Source organism: Pseudoliparis swirei, chromosome 13 (genome assembly GCF_029220125.1).
Source record: "Pseudoliparis swirei isolate HS2019 ecotype Mariana Trench chromosome 13, NWPU_hadal_v1, whole genome shotgun sequence".
Lineage (NCBI taxonomy): Eukaryota > Metazoa > Chordata > Actinopteri > Perciformes > Liparidae > Pseudoliparis > Pseudoliparis swirei.
The window spans coordinates 1,972,161-1,985,964 of NC_079400.1; the positions used below are offsets into that span (position 1 = coordinate 1,972,161).

The following is a 13,804-nucleotide window of genomic DNA, read 5'->3' on the forward strand; positions in this document are numbered from 1 at the left end:
GTTCAGATACCAATGTAAACAACGTCGAGCGCTCGCAAACAAATGCTGAGAGATTGAGAATATGGACGATGAAAGATTGTCTGATTCAGCAACTGGATACTTGTTTGAACCTTTAAAAGCAGACTATCCCCATTTAGTGAATTGTGACAGCGATGATAGCGATGATTCTGATGAAGTTGATGCCGAAGGACCGCCGGTCCAGATGCTTCACCGTGCGGACCGTGCACGCAAGTCGGCGGATGTTTGGTGCAGTTGTGGGAAATGTGCCACAAAAAACAGACAGAGAGTGCATTTGTTGTAAAGAGCACGAACTTATGTCCGATGATATAGTGTCATTAGACCTCATCTGCTTCACACAAAAGCGTGAGCTTGATAGCTACATCGCGCATAAGCCAGCGCTGGAGATGTCTTTCATTGATGCAATGTTCGGCCGACATGTTCGGGGGTGCTAGTGACTTTTTCTTTGCTCCGTCCGTCCCGATGCGCGCAAACCGGTGTCGGGAGCTCCGCGGCGCACGAGACGGCGGGCAGAGGACTGTCAACGCAACACGTAGAGACAGAAATGACATGCTGCTGCTGTAATGTGGCGCTATAGAGAAAGTGACAGGGGGGCGGGCCAATTTTTTTTAATGTCATGCGATCTACCAATACTACGCCGCGATCGACTGGCAGGTCGCCGCGATCGACGTATTGAGCACCCCTGATACAGATTGTGTAATTCTTGAGGCCACCGATCTATCCCAAGAAGCAACGTGTGTAGAAGTGGCTCCGGATGGGCTGAATTCCTTTCAACGACTCTACGTCATAGTTAGCTTTGAGCTGGAGTAAATAACTAGCAAAATGGCTGCGCCCACGGATTCGGAATTTTGACAAAGAAATGTAAATCCTCGGGCTATGCGTGACTTGTTGACAATAGCAGCGGGGTAAATATGATTTATTTGATGCGCCGAATGGATGTAGCACGTTGTTGTTTTGCACTACAGGTACCCTTTAAGGGTGGTTGACGGGAACCGTTGTTGTTGATGACGTTGGAGCTGCTGAGCCGAGAGGAGCAGCTGTCTGTGTTGGTGAATGCCCAATAAAGGGAGGAATAATAACGTCGCCCCGTCTCCGTGTCATCAGTCCATAACGTCCGAGACGTTACAATATCATTGCGCCACCAAGGTCCTGCGATGTCAGATCAGAAGCAGCTAAAGTAGCCTAGCTTGTCTTCTTGTCAGCAAGTGTTCATTTTTCACAAAAGAGAGTAACGCGAGTAACGAACTCATTTAAATTTCAGTAACTGTAACTGCGTTAGTTGATTTAAAAAATACTTCGTTACACGCTCGTTACCGCTAAAAGTAGTGGAATTACAGTAACGCGTTACTCCCAACACTGATGACCACGCCACCAGAGAGTCCCGACATGAACACAAATATTGATGCAGGACCAAATACAAGCACACGTAAATCAAAGAGGACAAAATCAATGACGAGACCAAAGCCAAAAATAATGTAAAATCATCACATGCACAGCCATCTTTTCATCTTCTTTCAGCTCATTGTGTTTGTTTTGTTCTGTAGTCCCATGCAGGAGGTGTTAGTCCATTAAGATGTTATATCTGAACAAGCTACCTTCTTTGTAAAGTTAGCCGCTTGCCAGCTAAAAACAATAACAACTACTGCAGGACGCTAAAGGAGAATATAGTGATTCAGTTCAGTTTATTTGTCGAGCCCATTTTCACAAATTAGAAATGTGTCTCAGAGTGCTTTACAATCTGTACACATAGACATCCCTGACCTTTGACCTTTGACCTCACATCTGATCAGGAACAACTCCCAAACAACCCTTCAGGGTAAAAGGTCAGAACCCTTGAGGAGAGAACAGAGGAGGATCCCTCTCCAGGATGGACAGGTGTCATAGATGTCATGTGACCAGAAGGAATCATTACACACTAATTAAAACACAGGAACAACACAATGAAGATGACAGAGTGGATGAAGAGTTGGCAGTCGGCATTGGATTTACATTCATCAGGTGGCCAGAAACGTAATACATTTGATGCTTCAAGTTTGCTGGATGTATAAAAGTAGGAATTTGTTATGCTGTTCTTAAGAATTGAAACAGATTTGTAATGGTGGTAGGTGTGTATGTGTGTATCTATCCGCTTGTTTTGACATTTTTCTACCTTCATGTGGCCATGAAGAGATGAATTCAGATCAGATTCATACTGCACGCCGACTGAAGACGGACACTACTTTCGGCAGCTCACCTGTGTCGGGAGTAAACTTGCAGACTGAGCATGAATGGAAAGAAAACACAAGAATATGTGACGGAGGGAACACGTGAAAGCCATTTTTGAACAGAAATGTAAACGTGTTCCACTCTGAAGTAGCTGGTTGGTTTAAAGGTCTGGACCCGGCAACGAGTTCCACTGTGCCACATTCCTTCTGTGTTCCAGTTCAACAACACGACTTTATCTTTGGTCTATGATCAAAAACGCTGTTAGCACTGTGTGTTCTTCAAAGATCTTCTTCCTCATTCCATAAATAACCTGCAATCTTCTTTAATTCAGTTTACTGAACGTGGTACTAACCTAACACAAGTGCTTTTAAAAAGCAAAGCGATGATGTTAACACCAACATTTTAAAAGAACAACAAAGCAGAATTTCTACCACCGGTGACAGTAGCAATTATGCTTAACATTTTATGTTAAATACCTTCTTTTTTGGGGGTTTACTCACTTTTTATGGAGTTTTCAACAACATAACAACCTGCATTTTCATTTTTTCCAACTGTATGTACTCTATGTAGTACACATCATATTCAGGGAGGTTACAGTGTACAACACAGAGAGAAAACAACAGAGCATAATTGCTCCCGCCACCGGCAGTAGCAATTATGCTTAAGCTTGTATGTATGACAACGTCACATAAATAAAAAGTAAATATGTTTTTTAATTAATTCAACCCTCTTATTAAAACAGATTTTACTAGTCAGGAACTGAACCGGTAACCTCGCCTTAAACACATTTGAGCAACACAGGTTGCAGCACATACTTCCAGCTCCAAAGTCAAATCAACACCAAGCTCAAATGAATTTCTTTTAACCCTTGTGTTGCCTTCGGGTCATTTTGACCCGATTACATATTTAACCCTCCCCCCGCCTTCGGGTCATTTTGACCCGATTCAATGTTTAATCCTCCTGTTACCTTTATATTTACTAACATATTTTACCCTTTGGGTTCAATTTGACGTCAATTCAACACACGTTTCCTTAAGAGGGGTCATATTACCATTACCAACTTCCCCCTCACACACCCTGGATTTGTCATCCGTTTATTGTAACACCTATTACTAGATCGACTCACTGAAATAGACTTAATTGAAGTTCCATTGGATTCAAAGGTGTGGTGTATCTTGCTGCAGAGGAGTGATTCTGAGTAACGATTGTGGGACTATGCATCCATCAATGACAGAATGGGTGTGTCTACAAGGTGTGTACATGTACAACCAAGTGTATGGGTGCTGTAACGGTTGTAGATGTATTGGTTTGACGAGTTAAAGTTACTGCGTATAACTTCTCAATGTAAGACGTAGATGTAGACTTGACTATTATGCCATTCACTACCCCTCCTCATCCCGAGTGTATTTAGTCTGTGCTCCCCTTTGTCTAGCGTTCCACCATTTTCTCTTTCCTTTGTAACCAGTGTGGCCTGAAAGTGGCGCCATGCAAAATTTGCGATCTTTAAAAAGAAACTTGACGGCAGAAAGTGGCACCGCTGACCCATGAGTACGCCGTGTTTACCTTCGCATTGAAAATGCGGAAGGTTATGTTTTGATCACCGTGTATTTATTTATTTGTATGTGTGCGTGTTTGCGTGTTATTCGCATAAGTCAAAAAGTATTAAAACGAATCGCATGAAATTTGGTGGGATGATTGGTTATTATCCGGGGACCATTTGATTCGATTTTGGGATCGATCGGGTCAAAGGTCGAGGTCATGAAAAGGTCAACATCTTCTTTTTACCATAGCACGGTCAATTTTTATCCAATTGGCATGCAACTAATGCCAAAATGTTTAAAATTCAATGCCCGATCTTGTGATATGCGAAGATATGCGCTCTACCGAGTGCCCATTCTAGTTTTTTTAGTGTTGCGGCTGGATTTCTTTTTTCTTGATCCATGCTGACGAATCTCTTAACCTGATGCTGCATGAACTTGTATCTACAGGGCTCTCAAGTGTCACGCATTGAGCGTGAGACTCACGCATTTCGGTCTTAAGTCACGCACTCCCGCCACACATCGTATTTCTCACGATGAAAAAAACTCTCGGCTATTCAATGTTTTAATGTGCCGCAGCGCACCAACATGAGCTGGCCGCGCTGCCCTCACCGTGGAGGAATCAAGCGCTCCCCTGGAGTTCTGCTGTGAGGTGCCACTTATCAGCCAATCAAAAAAAAGAAATGGGCTACACAATAGCCAATCAGAAAAAAACCCGTATCTGTTGTATCTGGGTAAGATTTAATCCAGCAACCAATGAAAATAAAGCATCCTGGAATTGCGCGCGACTGACTGATATCCAAAAATGTCACTCTTGCCTGTCTTCAAAACTTGAGAGCCCTGCAGATCTCTTATCTGACTGCTCGTGAGACGCCGCAGGACGCAGAGGGTGTGGATCAGAGATCAATTCCCACTCAGTGCAGGTGCAGCCGCCGTCTCGCCCTCATTATCACACTTCTCATCACTCACTTTACCCCCATACACCAGCTCAAGACGGTGAAGGAATGTGGCTGCTCTTGCTGACATCTCCCACCTGGTCATTCTCTTATCGAACAGGCCTCGTCATTCTTGGGCGTTCTTGTAACTCGTGTCCGGGAGGTGGATGTGTGGGCGCTCTAAGTCATCTTTGCAGTTGTAATTTAAGTATAACACGCTTTCCTCTATTATATGTGTTATATCTAACGATACATTACATTTTCCTTCCACATTCCCCCCTTGAGTGACTGAAGTCACACACTACACAGAAAAAGTTGTTTCTCCTTTGTATCTTCTGGTTCGTGTACCACTCATGTATAAGGTTACTAGAACCATGTGGGAATAATGCAAGAGCTGATGCGAGTCTTCTTTGGGGTCGGGTCAGTAGAAGACGTTACTACTTCTATCTTGTTATTATAAGGGTAACTGAAACTGGGCACTTGGCAGATGATGGACATCAGGCTCCGGATGGCGTGAATTAAGTTTAACAATATTTAATGGCAAGAAGTGTGAACAAACAGTCGAGGCTCAGGATCGTGGGTTTCCTGGTGATCCGGGCTCAACAGGAACCAGCTGGAAGGACCCGGGTCAAGACCAAAGAGGACGATATTTCCCCAGTCCAGAGTCTTAGTCCCAGAATCAGCCAATCAGCTCCTCTCAAAGGTAGTTCAGCCTCGAACACCTTCCTGTTGGATAAAAGTCCCGCTATCAAAATGGAGAGGTCAAAGGTCACGACCCCCGGGTCAAAATGTCACTTCCGGTCAAGTTGCTAGACAAGTATTTTCACAATAAAAGTCCCGTCTGTTATTGTCCGCATTAAAGTCACTTCACGGCTTCAACCGGCTTCCACAATCTGAAATACTAACTAACATTCACTCTCATGAACACACATTACTTCTTGCCATTTACATTTGCATAGAGTAAACAGTCCCCCTATGCTTCATAACACATTTATAACAATATCAATATTCTCCCTAATATTTCCTATTATAATATCTTTCTATATGTATTAATTTTAAGCTCAAGACTACAGAATCAAAATAAACTATCACAACCTAACAATTTAAAAATACAATATGCCTGAATGTGCCGTCTGGAGCTGGATTACGGCCTCTCGGAGCGATGTGTCATCCATCCATTCTCATCCGCTTAATCCAGGGTCTGGTCGCGGGGGCAGCAGACCCAGCAGGCTGACCCAGACTTCTCACCCAGAAACATTTTTCTGGCTCATTCTGGGAGATCCCGAGGTAAGATATATGAATACATTCTCCTTCCACAGGAAACACGGTAAAATCTGTGACACACAAGGTGATGTGGTGAAGTGAAGCCAGATTGAAGAAATGAAATGTGAGCATTACAGGTATTGTGATGTCTGTCACATTTCATTTCTCTTCATATCCCTTGTTACTTTGCACTTATATAATATCTTTGTGGCAGCTAGGGGGGTGGGGTCTCTAATTGGCCTCCGTGCCCATAAAAGAGCAGCAAAGAGTGGAAGGGAGGAGAGTGAGCAGAGGCGCCGTCGTGCGGTCTGCTGAGTGAAATAAAGAATGTTATTTAATTACTCCATTATTATTAGCTGCGCTTCAACTGATGTCAGAAGCGTCATTAGTTTCTAATAATCCTCTCGTACTTTGCTTATATCACCATGTACGATGTGTTTTCATTAATGTTGATCACTGCGGTGAAGTTGCTGGACTCGGTTGACTTCAGGGTGAATCGTGTTTCTGGATCCAGACTTCCTTTTGCTGCCAAATAAAGGGAGTTGCTTCATGGATTCTTTTCAAAGATACTTAAGGGCGAGGACGCTTAGCATGGCATATGGGGCAATAATTGGCGTGCACATTATCAAGTGATCGATGTTTGTTTATGTACAAACTGAATGAACATGCCATCTGGGTGACGTCAAGTTTTTTTTTTTTTATCCGGTCCGACTGCATGTCTGGAGTGTATCTTTTTGCCACACCAATTCATCCAACCGAGTTTCCTTCCTTAGAAACCATTTCTATTGAGCGACAACAGCGTTTGTTTGAACATCCTCAAGAGGTTGCTCGCCAGGTACGCATTTGAACAAATGACAAATGCTGGGTTTTGGTCTCCTTAGAAGAGTCCATTGTGGAAATGATTCTGCTTTTTTTAACCCTCCTGTTACCTTTACATTTTCTAACATATTTTAACCTTGGGGTCGATTTGACCCCAGCAATTAAAACCTCTAGAAAATTATTAGAATTAATATTGTTTCCCAAGTTTAAGTGTGAGGTACTTTATGTTTGTTTGTTGACTACCGAAATAGCCCTTTAAATATATAAAAAACTTGATATTTCTTCTATGTTTGACACAGTGAAAAACAGCCTGGGGTCAAATTGACCCCAAAGAACACCAACATTAAACATTGAATGGGGTCAAATTGACTCTAAAGGTAACAGGAGGGTTAAACTATTTTTTAAACATTTTCATGAGCATAACACATCTGACTGACCTGGAACAGAACATACTGGAAGCTCAGACAATCATTTATTTTCAAGTTCCCATTATTTTCAGATTACATGCAGATACACAAGCTTTTTTGAAATACTTAATAGCTGACATTAAATTTAATCATTTTGGAAAGTGATCCTTGTTGCCACACCGTTTAGCTAAAACGTACATTTATAAATGTGTTCTTGGTGAGAAAAGGCTCAATTGAAGGTTTTAAACAGAGAGATCATGCACATAAATACCATCTGGGTCCGTTACGCAGGTGATCCAGTCATATGAAGACAATATGGTGAGATCAATTCAATTTATTTGATATACCCCAAAATCACAAAACACACATCGGATCAGGAAAAATGCAAATGGGGAGAAAAAATTAAGAAACCTTCAGGAGAGCAACAGAGGGGGATGGACAGAAGTACAAGAGACAATGTGTGTACAGAATGAAAATAAACGAATTACAACACATTAAATATCACAGAAAAGATTCATATGAGAGATATGGGCATGATGAATAAGTTACAACTACCAAAAATAACAGCAACAGTGCAGAATGGTTGCTGTAGAATAAGAATCATAATAAAATCAGTAATGCTCATTTATTTAAGCATTTATTTATTTGTTCTTGTATTTATGTATTCATACATTTATTTAAGCATTTATTTATTTATTCCTGAATTTATTTATACATTCATTTAAACTTTTATTTAATCCTGTATTTATTCATGCATTTATTTATTTATTCCTGTATTTATTTATTTATACTTTTATTTAACCATTTATTTATTTATTCTTGTATTTATTTATTTATACATTTATTGAAGATCAACAATGGTTGTTCTGCATGATGTCGGCACTCTTTATCACGGTGTAGTTTAATAACCTCAGACACAGTGCTTGCATTAACCTGCGTGGTGGCACTGGATGCATTGAGAACTTGGAGGTGACAAGATGTGTAAATGTAAATGAGGACAGGAGGGGCCCAACAGGGCTGTGGTGGCCTAGTGGATCAGGAAGAAGAAAATATGAAAACTGAAAAAGTTTGAAAAGCCAGAGCGATGGGATTTATAACCATGCTGACAAGTTGAGTTGAACGTGGTAACAATGAAAAATTGTAAAATAAAATGTGTTTTCCTGTGGTCCTTCCTTCTTGGTTTGACCAAACCCATCTGACTCAGAAAAATCACAAACAACGGGTTCCAGGAACTATTAAGTCATCGGACAATAATTAAACCAGGAAATAAAGGTGCTGTCACCATGACGTTTCTGTACACTTGAACTTTGTACTTTTACTTGGATATACATTGTTTTCATATATAATTCTTTATTCTCATTTGGAGAACTTTGACAACATGTAGAGCTCATTCCAGATGGGTATGCTGCAAAAGCATCGTTAACTGGTAATAAATGCATTATACAGTATGTACTAATCTTAACAAAACAACAACACAAGGTTTAACAACTATATAGGTAAGTTAGTTGAACTCAAATGTGTAATATTGTACAATTGTGAGAAACTCATAAGTCTTTTAATTAACAATTTTAAGTGGTGTATAAACTGTTAACAATTATTTTACAACCGCTTATAAATGTCTTCAACAAAATCAAATTAGTCTTATTCTAGTTATGAACACATCATTATGCCAATACGTCTTTTTGTTTAAACAAATAACCAACGCATGTTTAGTACAAAGCGTTCCTAAAAAAAGAGAATAATCTTTTTTAAAGAAATGTCGCACTGTTAAAATGATTTTTAAAATTCAACATTAAATTAAAATGTAACATATATATGCTACAGAGTATTTATATCTAACTGCAAGACACGCATATATATATATATATCAGTATGTATGAGTATACGACATTCCGGAATACATCTCATTCCCTTATCAGACCGCGGGGAATTCTCTCAGAGAGATAAACGCACATGAGAAAGAGGCGGTGTCGGAGCAGTTGCTCAATAAAAGAAGGAGGATGGGACGCTACAGCTGTTTTCCACACTGAGAGAAGCTGCAGGTGCTCAAAGGTAAGACTCGCCGCCGCTTGTTGGTCTCTGTTGTCGCCTTTAAAGTAATGCAGAAGTGTTTTCAATCCCCGCAGCAGTTTGTGATCAATGGCATCAGAGTTGGTCAATTATGGCTTAATTTGCGAATGCGTCAATCATTTGGACACGGACGATCTTTAGTTTATTCTCTCATTTAAATTATGCATATAGCTGCATATTCTTGTCGAGTAATTAATGTGGTTGCTGATTTTGTTTTGGCGGGAATAAATGTGGTATGTTCATTTCTGTTATTGTAGATGAATTGGCTTGGAGCTGTACTCGCTGTGTGCGTCCTGGTGCCCAGCGCCCGCTGTGCCACAAGCACAATAGGTATTGTTATTGTTACGTTCATCTTGAATCAATATTAACTTCTTGAATCAATATTAACTCGTTCCTTACATTGTTTGTCAGAATGACTAAGTGTAGGCCTATTTGCTTTCCCCCTCTAGATTGGTGTTATCATAAACCAAGCTGCAGTGAGTATCTCCCTTTATCTCAAACTGGCAACACTTAACACCTTAATCGTGTTTCTTCTTCAGCTACTAAAAGCCTTGTTTCTATTTTTAGATGATACCACCTGGCCAACCATTGTTGGCCAGTACTGCAATGGCAGCCGACAGTCGCCCATTAACATCGTCTCAGCATCTGCCCAAATTGACACCAATCTGACTGCATTCACGATGGTTAACTACGACACCCACTCCTTGAATACCATCACAAACACTGGCAAGACAGGTGAGAAGTGGGCGTGGAAAGAAACCAGTGGTATCAAATGTTTTAATTGCACTTCAGTTGAGCATTTAAAATCTTTGAATGGAAGTTAAATGTTCTGATGCTTTTAACAATGCAGCTCTACTGTGAGTCAGATTTACCTCCCTGAAGATGTCACAAACAGAGATGTAGTCGGGATTGTAAACACAGATTATCATGCGTTTTCTTTCATGCTGAGATTGTTGCCGTCTATTTATTCCCAAGTAGGAGGACTTAAAATGTCTATAAATATAGAAATGCACGCATAGATACAGAAATATTTATAAATAAATACAGGATAAAATAAATATGAGTTATTCCTAAACAGAACATCATAAATAAATGTATTTCTACATTTCTGTATTTCTTCATATTTTTATTAGGCTGAATCATAACAAACCAACCACAGATTTTATGCTTAATCTACTAACTTCTCTCCTGAAAATATCTTAAAATTACTCAACAACAGTAGAATTAAGAATGTGTACAGAGAACCAATCCTGTTTAACAATGAGGTTTGGACAACCCTAGCTTATTTGCATATAAGGACACATAAATGTCACGCATAAATAAATGAAGAGATACGTGTGGACACATAAATAAAAAAATAAATAAATGAAGAAATACAGAAATGTAGAAATAGATTTATTTAATGATGTCCTGTTTAGGTATAACTTACAATTATTTATTCCTGTATTTATTTATACATTTATTTAAGTATTTATTTATTTTTTCTTGTGTTTATTTAAGCATTTATTCATACATTTATTTAAGCATTTGTAATGATCGCATGGTTTGGCCTGTGTGTACGGCACCGGTAAAGGGTAAACCTTTTACTCGTTTATTTTCCTTTATGTATATGTGCCGTACCAGTGTTTTTATCAGTGGCCTCAAGTGAGCTTGGGTTTAGTTAGGATCATGTGTTGTCTGGTATTATTATTGTAATTATTATTATTGTTGTGTCACGGGCTATAAAGGGTGACGAGGGGGAGGTGACGCGAGGGGTTTTTGTTTGGAGCGCACTGACAGGCGGCGGTGTTGTGAACTGGTGAAGGACTCAGGAGGACTGTTTCGATTGTGGATTTATGCCAACGGGCGGGATCATTAATGCGAAGACTGCGCAGGAACACTGTGAACTGGCCCAGCACCTACCGGACTAGGGTGAAGTAGCGCGGGGAGTGAACGCGGCGCCTCGCCACGTTTCCGCCTGTTCGGTCAGCTGTTTGCCGGCTTTTTGGGGGAGGGGGGGGAGGGGGGTTGTGCGCGTGCAGTCGTTTACTTTTGTTTTGGGGGACTGCAAAGACTTTGGGGACTGTCGGGATCCGGGGATTATACTTTGTTTTGAGTGGGTTTGAGTGTTTGTAGTGTGTGGTCATTTTGGAAGCTTGCAGATGCATTGAATTTGATTTAATATAATAGTATTTGGGTGTCCGCATTTCGACTGTGTTTTTCTTTTGCGACCGTTTGAGCAGACACTTAACACCATAATTCGCTGATCCGCCCATTCCCTTTTTTTAGCGTATTGTACCTTTTCCCCTTGATTGATTCATAAGGGCGAATTGTTACACATTTATTTATTTATTCCTGTATTTATTTATACATTTATTTATTTATTCCTGTATTTATTTATTTCTACTTTGATTTAACCATTTATTTATTTATTATTGTATTTATTTAGTTAATACATTTATTTAAGCATTTATTTATTTAAGCATTTATTTATTTATACATTTATTCATACATTTATTTATTCTTGTATTTACTTATTTATACATTTATTTCAGCATTAATTTATTCCTGTATTTATTTATACATGTATTTAACCATTTATTTATTTATTCCTGTATTTATTAATGCATTTATTTATTTATACATAAGACATTTTAAGTCCTCCATAAACGGCAACCTCTTGCCAATGAACCGCCTTTTTTTCCCTTACGTTTTTTTGTTAGTTTTGATTTAATAGTCCATTCTGTTTTTCCACCACATTCCAGTCAAAGTCTCCCTCAACAGTGGTGTCAGCATTAAAGGAGGAGGACTTTCCGAGAAATATGACAGCCTGCAGTTCCACTTGCACTGGGGTAATGGTTCCTCTGTCCCTGGCTCCGAACACACTGTGAATGGCAAGCGCTATCCCATGGAGGTATAGCACGCAGTTCCCTTCTCATGTTCAGCTATGAGTGAGTTTTGCCACAAAAAGTGTATCTATTGATTTCTTCTTGACGTAACTCCCCCAGCTTCACATCGTACACGTCAAGTCAATCTATGGTGGGAACACAGGTCAAGCTGTTGGAGATAGTACCGGACTTGCTGCTCTTGGTTTCCTCATTGAGGTAAGAATAGATGCATTTTAGTTTTTTGTAACACTCATATACTTAAATGATGTCTCAAGCCTCATGTCTCTATGTATCAGCTACTTTAACATAATTTTCACGAACAAGGACCACGCTAATAACAATATGGGTTAGGGAAGGGGTGAAGGGTATAGAAGAAATGAAGAGGGGGGTCATGGGACACAAATATTTGGAGGGGAGCAAAGCCGCAACCCTCTTGACATATGTGTTCCTGGGTCGCGGGGAAAGAATTGAGTCTGATTTAATGTCCTCACTTTTCAGGAAATGCCAGGTAATGCCACTGGCCAACCTGCCGCCTGGAACATCTTGAGCTCCTACCTTTCCAAAATCCGAAACAGTGGTAAGGAGATTACAGCTTTTATTGTGGATAATTTGATCTCATGTTCTTGGATAAAATGCTACAGTTCCTGCAGAGATCCTGTTTCTGTCTTCAGGCAGCTCCGTTCCAGTGACAGCTAACATATCCATGAATGATCTCATACCTGGGGTGAATACCACCAAGTATTACCGCTACCGTGGCTCCTTGACCACCCCCAGTTGCAATGAGGCTGTTGTTTGGACTGTGTTCAAGGACACGGTCAAAGTCAGCAAAGATGTGGTGAGTTTTGGGCAATTCAACACAAATGCTTGAACAATGCTTTGTTTACCTAACTGGCTTAATATTCTGTCTCCAGATTGACAAGTTCAGCCAAATAGTCTACGTCACCAACAGCACATCGCCACTTATTGTGAATAACTACAGAAACATCCAGCCAGCGCTATCGGTCACAACCAGCTCCACAGCCAAAACCTGCTATTCCCTCGGGCTGATGGCTTTGACCATTCTTCTGGGAAGGTTCTAGAGCGCCATTAAAGCTGAGATGTCTCAGTAATGTGTTTCCGGTAAACTGGTTTCTATCAAGGATACACCCTCTTCACCATAATTTGAGCTCATGATTGTCTCTAAAGTGGTAACGCCACAGTCAGGTACCTGAAAAAGGGCTGTATTTGCACATAGTTAACAGGGTCGATGTTGTAATGCTTGTTTCGGAATCCAGCAATGTAGTCTTTGTATTTAGTCACGTTAAAATCTGCCAACATGTATCGTCCAGATAGCTAAAACTGAAGTCTGTCATATCTTGGCGAATAAGATTTATTTTTGAAGTTGTTTTCTCCCTTAATGCTCCTTTCATACTGGATACTTATTTGCCTTAATATTGTCTTTATTAGTGCGAAGGAAATGTCGGCACGCTGCAAAACGTATCACAAAAATGAAGCTTCTGTTATTAGGTGTAATGAAGGATTGACATGATCAATTGAATGAGCACTATTATTGATCACTATAATATGCATCACACAGTTGCTCTACTTTGCACATGTGGAGCTGTGACCCCTTGAGTGTTTCTAAATTAAAAGGATTAAGTGTCAGTATCTTCTTTTCTTTTGAATACTATTTTCAGTGGGTA

At 40.1% G+C, this 13,804-nt stretch overlaps 1 protein-coding gene across 1 annotated transcript; it reads left to right on the plus strand.

The window, feature by feature from the left end:
* The first annotated feature begins 8,597 nt into the window (after positions 1–8,597).
* On the plus strand, positions 8,598–13,766 carry LOC130203801 (carbonic anhydrase 4-like). Its single transcript, XM_056430217.1, has 10 exons — positions 8,598–8,681; positions 9,105–9,237; positions 9,513–9,585; positions 9,705–9,731; positions 9,823–9,990; positions 12,000–12,148; positions 12,243–12,338; positions 12,621–12,699; positions 12,794–12,957; positions 13,034–13,766. Exons 2-10 carry the CDS (start codon positions 9,139–9,141, stop codon positions 13,199–13,201), a joined length of 1,023 nt encoding a protein of 340 aa, XP_056286192.1. The 5' UTR covers positions 8,598–8,681; positions 9,105–9,138; the 3' UTR covers positions 13,202–13,766.
* The last annotated feature ends 38 nt before the right edge of the window (positions 13,767–13,804 follow it).